The sequence below is a fragment of the Sorghum bicolor genome, chromosome 7 (assembly GCF_000003195.3).
Source record: "Sorghum bicolor cultivar BTx623 chromosome 7, Sorghum_bicolor_NCBIv3, whole genome shotgun sequence".
NCBI classification, from domain to species: Eukaryota; Viridiplantae; Streptophyta; class Magnoliopsida; order Poales; family Poaceae; genus Sorghum; species Sorghum bicolor.
Window position 1 is genome coordinate 5,365,139 of NC_012876.2, and position 9,858 is coordinate 5,374,996.

A 9,858-nucleotide genomic window follows, 5' to 3' on the forward strand; every position below is an offset into this window, starting at 1 on the left:
TCTTTGAAATTTTTGTACAGTTTCTGTGAAATTACTTCTTTATACAAAGGCACCTTAGGTTCATTCACGGATGGACCATTTTAAAGATATTGATTGATACATTTTTGTTATTCAGTCAGAAAAGGTCTATGAGAAAATGAGGAAGCATTGATAATTCACTATGCAGTGACAGCAGTGTGCACCAATTAGCAGCTAACTGCTTGGACATGGAGGCATTAAAGGACAGCACATAACCAGTTAACCACCAACTGATACTCATAAATGGAAGAAGTAACAAACAGCCAAACAGGACAATGCTCATGAACGGTAGGCATAAATCAACAGAGCAGCAGCCAGAAGCTTCTACTGAACAGTGAACAGTTCATCAATCATTCTATCCATTGCAACAGGGATTCTTGCATAAATCACTGCTTCATTCCATTCAAGCATTTGCAAGTTGAGCGTTTCAACTTGCCATCCGATCCAGTTGGGTACATTGCCCAAAAAGATGAGATGCTGATGAGCATAGATAGCAGACGGACACAAGCATGGGAGTGATGTGAAAATGCTTGGTGCCAGTCGGATATGCTCCAATGGAACCAGCCAAGTGGGCAAGTGGTTGTGAAATATGCTGCTGCTGCTGCTGCTGCTAGGCAGTGGGCATAGAATCTCATCACTAGCCGCTGACTGCTCTAAAAGACCAAATTAGATGCCAATGCCATTGCCATTGCCATTGCCATGGCAGCGTCCCCATCCTGCGGTTGTGACCAAAATAAGCATGTTATTCAATCATCTAGCAGCAGCAGTAGATTCCAGTTCACCATTCATACTTACTCTCATATGCATCAAGCATCATCCTACAGCGACCATTCTTTTCTGCCCCCAAAAGAATTACACTCTCACAGACGCAAATAAATACACAAAAGAGCATGACAAAAGCTACGGAGTACGTAGTATTGAGTCCAGCAGACGTTAAGTACGTTAAATAAAAAAAATGCGATGCTGTTTGCTTTGGTGTTTTTTTTTTGTGTAATCAGATTACAGCAACAAATACAAGCTGCTGCATGCCGTTATTGATCTCCCGAGTTCCGACCCAGCCTCGATCAATCGATCGTGTTATTAATCTCCACGACTGGTGCCGTGTCTCGCATGAAAAAGAAGGATCTGACACTTGTTTCTTCACGGCAGCAAATCACTGTGGGATTCGTGGTTGTTGTCCCGACTTGGGGGCTGGCGGCCATTAATTTGCCCCAGCCAGTTTAGTAGTCGAAACTTTCAACAACAATTCATTACTGCAACAGGAAGATGAACAAAAAATCGGTTATCAGCTCAAAAGAGGTTCAGAGCACGGAACACGCTAGCTATGCTCATTTCAGAGCTCTAGGCTCCAGCATAAACTGGTTGAATCAACAAATTAAACATGGACAATAGAAAGACTAAAGACCTCACCTAAGCGCAAGTAGCTGCGCGCTGCTGCAGTCATGCAGATAGAAAGACTAAAGACCTCACATAATGAAATTCAGAACAAATTAGGTTTCTTGTTTCTTGCATACTGAAAGCTGTATGGACGATGGATACTCAAACAAATTAGGTTTCTTGTTTCTTGCATACAGAAGGAAAATGTTTCAGATAGCTTTGCATCCTCTGCTCTCCATTGCCTTTATATGTTGCCATCAATTGAACGCACAATTATTATACTCCAGTCCAAAAATATAAAGACTTACAGTAAGTCAGATTTTTTAGTTCAACCAAGTTTATAGAAAAGGGTGTTAACATATAAGAAGTAAAAAAAATATGGAAAAAATATATTTTATAATGTATCTAATGGTGCTCGTTTCATACCATAATATTAATTGTTATTTTTTCTACAAACTTAAGATACAATAAACACATAATGAAATTCAGAACTAACTGAAGGTTTGAAGCTTGTGTTGCTACTATGAATGCTGCTGTTCACTTTGTAACGGGCAGAGTGATCTTTGAATCAGATTCTGCAAATCATTTTTTAACACATTCAACGGGCTGATTCAATTTATTGATATGCAGCCCAGAGGCATTAGTTACAAGGAGTATCGGCCCACAGTTTATTGATTGTGGCAAATCTTATCAGCGCAATCAAGGGAAATTCCACGAATCTTGCAGCTCCGGGAATGATCATAGAGGAAATCAGAGATCTTTACTGCCAGATCTTTTAAGTATCTCAGTTGATATCTGTGTTTTGTAACCGATGTGTAGCTGCATGATTGTGCGCGCTTTGGTGTCTCTCTCGGATTAGGAGACCCGCCTATGCTAGATTTACGCGTCGCGCTCTTCACGTGATACCGACGCCGACCGCCAGTTTCGTTGCCCTGTTTGGTGACAACAACAACAAAAATGTCTGTTCTCTTCATACACACATCATCACTGTAAAAATCTAGATGATGGAGCACACAAACAAATCACTGTAAAAATGTCTGTTCTCTTCATACACGCATTTTATCATCACTCAAGAACACGATGCGGCGACGTCAAATCTTACATAAAACTGGCATCAGTGATCAGTGAGTGAAGGTGTAGAAGACGGTGCCGATATAGACGGCGAGCGCGGTGGTGACGAGCCCGACGAGCCCGGCCGCAGCCTTAGCGGCGGCGCGGTCCGTGGGGCACCCCAGGGTACCAAGCCGGATCTGCACGACCATCACCATGGAGGTCATCAAGAACACGCAGCCGACGACGGATCCCACGGCGGACGCCAGCATCCCGAGGCGGAGCACGCGGGCGTCGATGTGGGCGCGCAGCGCGTCGTGCGGGTCCTTGGAGTTGATGAGGTTGAGCGCCAGCTTGAGGCCCTGCGCCACGAGGCTGGAGAAGAGGAACGACGAGAAGGCCACCACCTCCAGCACCAGCAGCGACCGCGCCACGCCGGCGCCCGCGTCGCACCGCGGGTCGTTGGCCAGGCTCCGGAGCTGCCCTGGCGTCGCGAGGGAGAGACCCACGAAGACGGCCACCGTGAAGAGCGAGTTCACGTTCACCACGCCGTCTAGCGCCGTCACGTGCACGCTCGTCGTGTTCGCGCTCAGCGCCGCCGGGAACTTCCACTCGTACCCGTGGTGGTGCTGGTGCTGGTGGTGCTGGTGACCGCCGCCGCCGCCATTACCGTTGCTGTACTCCTCAGATCTGGGATGGAGACGACGAGATAATATTCACTTGTTGATCCATGGAAAGGTTGCTTCTTGTGAGAGAGGGAGGGACTTACTCATCCATGGCGGGCGGCCACGGAGGGATGAGGTTGGATCAGACAGAGACTCGCGGTTCTTGGACTGCTGATTTCGCCAGTCAACCTTTGGGGATGGTGAACTGGGGATGGGAAACAGGGAAGACGGAGATCAGGAGATGGAGCGGCGGTCCAAAAAGCTGGAGGGAGGGTGGGGTCTCCAAAAGCTAGAAGCTGCTTTTGTGATTGCTTTGCAGCAGCCACGCGTAATTGCTACAGTGATCTGCAACAGCTGATAAACATCACCCAACAGAGGCCTTGTTTAGATCCAAAAACACATCAGCCGACAGATAAAACACGGAATTTATATAATTTATTTAATACTCTCTTCATTTTAAATTATAAGCTGCTTTGTCTTATTAGATGTATACGTTTTGTTACATAATATTTGTCTAAGTATATAATAAAAGAGCTCTTTTACTGTGGTTGGAGGTATTTTTTGGTTCCTATGGGTTCCTAAGAAAATTATTAGTGCTGATTAATTTTTGAGTAGAAGGTCAGTATTGTATACTTTTTGTTACATAATAATATTTGTCTAAGTATATAATAAAAATATATATACACATAAAAAAGGTCTTATAATGAAAAGGGTATTTTCTTTCCGAGTCTATTTGACAACCTTGTGATTTATGCTTCATTATTTAGGGCATGTTTGGCTCAAAAGCTAGAAGCTGCTTCTGGTGAGAGCTAATATCCTCTTCTCTCATGCCTGTTTCTCCTTTCCAAGTGGATGACAAAAATATTCTGCTGCCAGCCTGTGGCGCCGTGACAGTGGGCACAGAATCTATACCATAGATCACTATATGTACGATGATCCTCCACTAATCAACACGACAACACCCTCCACTGATCCTTTTTTTTTCCTTTTTTTTCCTTACAGAAGGTGAGAAGCCACATGAAATGATAATGAGACGATTGCGTTACAGAGAATTCCAAGAAGACCAAGAAAACTGAAAACAACCAGGCAACAAGCTGAAATCAGCGCGCATTCTAAGTTTTATGATTCCATCTGACGAGAATAAGAACCAACTCAAAACATGCACCAGCCCACAACAACAATAAGCCATGAATTCAAGTAACCAATATACATGATTAAGATTATTCCAACCGACCAGGACACAAGAGATAACATGAACATGAGTAAAACTGATTCAATGCCATAAATCGGCAATATGGTGCTTTTTTTAAAAAAAAAAAGGAAAAACTTTTATTCATTTTAAGCATATATAGTACAGAGATTGGAGTGAGAGCACCGGAAGTGAAGTTGGCAATATGATGGTATGGCATGCATCCACACAGTGCAATCACAAATCTTTACCATAGATTTCAGCTAGCTATTTGCCTGAACAGCTATAGATAGTTCTTGTAAACTTAGCTCCAAATGTGCAATGACCCATCTCAATCCAGAGCTAACCAACAAACATGGCGCATAGCAGATAGCACAGCTAATAAACTCTAACACAGCCTGACCAGAGCATTGGAAAAAAAAACACAAGGGTAAGTGACCAGCTGGTCTGTATCTACAGCAAAAAAACAAAAATTTAGAACTTCGCCCCAGCAGCAAGGCTGGCATCCTGTAGAATCTCAAGAATTACACACAATAAGACAAGTGAAGTATGCTTTAGTTCATTTCCCCCCAACAGCTAGTACGGGCTGGTTTGAACACCAACACCCTCACCACTTTGGATCAATACGTAAGCTGATATATACCATTTACAAAGTAGCCTCAACTATATACCAAATGCTGTACACATGAATGGAGCAAATTGTGCATCTGTGCAGAATCTACAGACTCAAATCTTTTCTTTTTCCTGGTCAGATCTTATACAGGTCAAGCCTTGGGCACTAGCTTCATCATGAAGTTGTATTGCACTCCTTTAGCTATCTTGGGTTCAGGCCATTTAGCTCCTTCTGGTACACGGATGCATTTGAAACCTTGATTTTTGTACAGACGTAGGGCAGCTATGTTGTTTACATCACAATGCAATGCCATTGACCGGCATCCCCAACTCCTTGCCCGTGCCTCTGCTTCTTGGACTAACATTTTAGCAATTCCTTTCCGACGCTCCTCCTTTCGCACTGCCACATTTGCTATATATGCAATACCTGTCCTGCACAAAGTGGAAATAACACTGAGTACCTTTTAGGGAGGCAGGAGAGGAGGGGGTGGGGGTGGCATACTGAAGCACAGCACAACCAATGGCATAAGCTGATTTGTAACCAACTAAATACAACTTGTTCAGTACATACAGTAGCCAGAAGTAATGGACAAAGGCTGTTTCAGAATGTGAGTCGGCTTCAGGAGAGAATCCATGCCCTAAAATTTCCTAGAAGATGCCAACACATATACCCGAACCACATATTTCATAGCCTCAAGTTTAATGTAGGAAAGTAGGTTAAACTTACTCCTGTTAGCTACAAACTAAATGTGTGGATACTGATAAGAAACCTGATTAGAATTCAACTAGATAGTAGGAATTGGGCTGAAACAGGGGAGGGGGGAGGGTCTAAGTATGATTTAATTAGGATGAAGGGTGGGCCTGGTTTGTGCTAGAGCTTTCACTTTTTGTACAGGGTATCCAAGATCTGAATAAACCTTCTTGAAAATAAGAAAAGGCAAGGTTGCCTAGAAACTCCCTTTCAAGACAACACCATGCATGGGAGGCTTTAGCACTGGCTGTGCCCTGTGAGTCTGACTTAATTAGGGTAAATATCGAACAGAAATAACAATCTGTCTGCATAACTTAAACTTACATTGTTTTGAATACACTCCAAGATGGAATAAAGACTAACAGTACAGGCTTTTCACTTTCCTGCTTCAGTTGAGAAGTGTTTGCTCAAACTATGTTAGATTTCATCGACAAAATTGAACATTCCTTTTTCTTCCACATAACTTATCCAATTTAACACCCTTACCTCATAAAAAACTATTAAAGCTGACAAAACACATGGTATTGCCTTAGTCAAATGAAAATTCAAGTTCAGTTCACCATTCACAATAGAAGTTTGCCACCTTTCCTTTGCTGAGCATGATGTTTTCCGCGCTTCTGTTATTTGTTTGTATACTTGTGTGTGATAGCAGGTGGTTTTTGATTGACCATTGAAAATAGTTACTCCTCTAATGCAATGATATGAAGCTCTGAAATGTTGTATTCTATTTGCCAGTTGCCACTAAATTGGTCGACTCTTACATTTTCTTTAGGAAGCTGGCCATAGGCCGAGTTTTTTTCCTCAAATTTTATATTAACTAAAAATGTTCAATAGATCATGTTGTAGTTACATGCCATCAGTTTCCAACATAGGTCACTGCAGTACATCACCATTTCCAGAATCTTGTGTAGTTCGGAGCTACTGTTATGGTGGGCAACGTGTACCAGCAGAGGAAATGGAGCTGTGGCTGAGATGCGGCCGGTGAAAGGCTGGGCACGCCCAGCGCACGGTCACCACCTGCTGGCACCCGGTTACCGTTCAGTTAGCTAGATTCTATTTCCCAGGAGTTTGTTTAGATTGATTAGCTTGGGCTGTTAAGGCTTTGGGGAATATATAACTCAAACAGTTGGTTAATAAAGGATTCAGCTGGAGATTGAATCGATCTCTCCTGCTCTCTCTGTTCCCTTCCTGTCACGCCGGGTTCGTGATGCCGCGCAGCAGCATGGCACCGCAGCCCCAACACAGGGGACCCAAACCCCGGCCATCCACATCCTTCAACTACAACCTACGCCGCAACCCTAGCACTAACAGCTACACTGGCTTTAGTTTCTTTTGTCTAACCTGTGACTGCCTTTACTTCTCAGAAAAGTAACCATAGCCCATAAAGGGTAAGAAAAGCCCAAACTCAATACTGTCCTATACATAAAATGATGCCATTCTTATGGGGTTGTATTGTTAGTTTGTGTCTAGGGTGTGTTGGGGATTGATAGTTTACAAACTCTCCCTTTTACCTTTCTCTTCTTAATGAAATGATACGTAACTCTAATGCGTGTTCGAGGAACTAAAATGATGCCATTTATAAGCATCTCAACAAGCTTGAACAACTATGCTTTCTCCAACATTGAAGGGGTAGGGTAGGTGAGAATGTCATTACCAGAGCATAATTAGCTGAAAATCATGCCACAGCTTTCATTAGAGCATCAAAGTGTTAAATACTATCTTACAGTATTTGAGTTAATTAGCTACCAGTTTAACCAAGAAACATATTGGACAATAGATTGTATGTAATTATGCTCATGATCATAACTTCGCCATTTGTAGTTCACCTACATATCTAGTACATAATATGTGTAACAAGTCTATTTCTGGGAGCTCAAAAGATGTGCTGCCAGAAGACTCAGAAGAGCAGAATATGATTACAAGTGATAATCTAAAAGGCTGTAAAATGCACTAGCAATGTGTACACATGTTTCCCATCCATTGCAGCTGACGTGTGAAACCTTGTTTTTTTCATGGACAAGTCTTCAACAAACTTCGAGTTAATGACTTAACCCAAATTACAACTGATGGAATTTGCATTCATAGTTAGATTAGAATTAAGTTTAAAGACTAAGCCCAAAACTCATTATTTAGTTTTTTTTGTTAGCATGTAGGAGGTGAAGTATAATGTTTGCTTAAGACTTAAGAGAATCCTAGTAACAGGGGGAGACATGACCACCTTAGGCCACAAGAAAGCTGTCTCTGATTGCCATATTATGACTGCTTTGTTACATTACACATGTCCTCTGTCATGTTTAAACTTCATTACTTGCTAATTATGCCAAGTAGACATTTGAAAAGCCAAACAAGTTTAACAAGAAAAATGCATATAACTAGCAATGATAAACAGACAAGCTTACTAATGATATAGACCAAGTGACGCCTACAGCAACATTCATATCTTGCATCCCTTCATAGGTAATAGTCTTAACAAATGGACCCGAGGAAATTCAATTTATATGTTTCGGTAACTAAGGCCCCGTTTGGCACGGCTTCTCCAGCGGCTTCAGGAGCCGTTTGGAGCCGTTTTGTGCCAAACGGGGTAAAATAGAATGGCTCCACCAATGAAGCCTCTAAAAACATGATCTCACAGAGTTTTGGGGTGTGAAGGAGCAAAAAATAGTGTCTTCTCCTGGCTTCACCTCAACCTACGTGGCGTTATGTGCGAGCACATTATAAGGAAAGAGCTGTTTTGCCAAACGGTTTACTAAAATGGCTCCAGCTCCACCGATAGAGCTGTTCATGGAGCTGAAGCCCGAAAAAACAGCTTCACTGATGAAGTGGAGCCGTGCCAAACGGAGCCTAAATATGTACCTTCTCTGCTTCAGGGGTCCCCTTCTCGGAAGATAGTCTGCCACTGTATCAAGAGTAAGAATGCCAGCTATGGAACCTCTACTGAGACTGTATTCTTGAAAGCTGGCATCTGTAACATCTCCACACTCGATGGTGAAACTATTATTTACAGAATTAGAATTGACGGCCACAAGGCAAGTCTTCATGCACCCGGGCGGAACTGAAAATCCAGACAGGAGAGCAATGTAACGATCAATCCGGAGAACAAGGTCCAACGGGAACTTGTAACCAGGAAAGAACGAGCTGCAGTGAGTGTCAGCCACTTCCCAGCAGTCCTCGAGCCGTGCGTCTCGGACCACGATTTCAGGGCACAAAGTGGGCAGCAATTCAACCGCCTGGCTAGCATAGCAAATTCCTGAGAAACAAAAAGGACGAAAATTAATGTCAAAGAAAACGGTTGCGTAGCTGGATCATGTCGTATGCGCGGGCAATCACCTCCCGTAGCCCTGTCGCCTGCGCGGAACGGCCCCGTTTTGGCTGTTTGGATGAAGGAAATGCCGATCCGGCTCGTACAATTTACTGTTGCCGGCCTGCGACTGCGAGATCTCACAAGGGTTTGAATTGACCAGAGGGGGAGAAAAAGGGGGGAAATTTCAGCAGCTCATACCAGATCATGGCTCGGAAGCCGTTGAAGCTTGGGGCCAAGGACGCCGAGGCGCCTCCGCCGGGGCAGGATCCTCGCATTGCTTCCGGCGAAGCAGCTTGGGAGGCACGAGTGGAGGAGGAGCACGGCGGCCGCGCTGGGGCCAGCGGCGGCGCTGGAGAGGAGAGAAGAGGTCAGGGGGAAAGGATAAGGATGAGGTAGAGAGAGCCATTGTCCTTTTTCACAACACCCCCTGAAAAGTCCAAGTAGCACATATAGGACTATAGGAGTGAAAGAACTATATGCTTTTAAAAAAATACGTAATTGATATTTAGGGCCTGGTTAGTTGCAAGCCAATTTTAGGGCAAGCCAAAACATGGGTACACTAAATTTAGGGCAAGCCAAAACATGGGTACACCAATTTTAGGGCAAGCCAAAACATGCATACCAACAAGAGAGAAAATGTTGTCTTGCCAAAAATTTGGAAAGTACCATCGCTTCACTGACTCCCCCCTAGATCTCCAAGACTAGGAGCCCGGGGAAAACTCCGTGCACGTAGTAATGTCAGCGAGTAGCACGTCCATAGACGCGTCAGGAGAACCGGTCCCAAAATCTTCAGTGTTAATGGCGGCATCGAAGTACATAGCGGCCTGGTGCTGTCTAGAGAACGTCGCCTTCCTCAACTGCTACAAGAAGGACGACAGATTCGTCCCCCTGCTAG

The 9,858-nt window shown here is 43.8% G+C and overlaps 2 protein-coding genes across 3 annotated transcripts; both read right to left on the bottom strand.

The window, feature by feature from the left end:
• Nucleotides 2,347-3,531, bottom strand: LOC8080863. The gene is made up of 2 exons (XM_002445066.2): nucleotides 3,215-3,531; nucleotides 2,347-3,135 (listed from the first exon to the last, which is right to left on the bottom strand). Exons 1-2 carry the CDS (start codon nucleotides 3,220-3,222, stop codon nucleotides 2,517-2,519), a joined length of 627 nt encoding a protein of 208 aa, XP_002445111.1. The 5' UTR covers nucleotides 3,223-3,531; the 3' UTR covers nucleotides 2,347-2,516.
• LOC8080864 lies at nucleotides 4,754-9,379 on the bottom strand. 2 transcript variants are annotated; one of them, XM_002445067.2, is made up of 4 exons: nucleotides 9,162-9,379; nucleotides 8,990-9,090; nucleotides 8,516-8,909; nucleotides 4,754-5,343 (listed from the first exon to the last, which is right to left on the bottom strand). In XM_002445067.2, exons 1-4 carry the CDS (start codon nucleotides 9,236-9,238, stop codon nucleotides 5,064-5,066), a joined length of 852 nt encoding a protein of 283 aa, XP_002445112.2. In that variant the 5' UTR covers nucleotides 9,239-9,379; the 3' UTR covers nucleotides 4,754-5,063. The 2 variants fall into 2 exon arrangements, with proteins under 2 accessions (XP_002445112.2, XP_021320539.1); XM_021464864.1 differs by having other exon boundaries at nucleotides 8,990-9,084; nucleotides 9,162-9,368.

What these genes read in the sequence shown, in the direction of transcription:
- LOC8080864 (XM_002445067.2), bottom strand. Translation starts at nt 9,238, where the DNA reads ATGCGAGGATCCTGCCCCGGCGGAGGCGCCTCGGCGTCCTTGGCCCCA. An exon ending in GGCTTCCGAGCCATGATCTG is followed by an intron (nt 9,091 to 9,161) that starts GTATGAGCTGCT and finishes GAGATCTCGCAG; the next exon opens with TCGCAGGCCGGCAACAGTAA. An exon ending in AGGCGACAGGGCTACGGGAG is followed by an intron (nt 8,910 to 8,989) that starts GTGATTGCCCGC and finishes TTTGTTTCTCAG; the next exon opens with GAATTTGCTATGCTAGCCAG.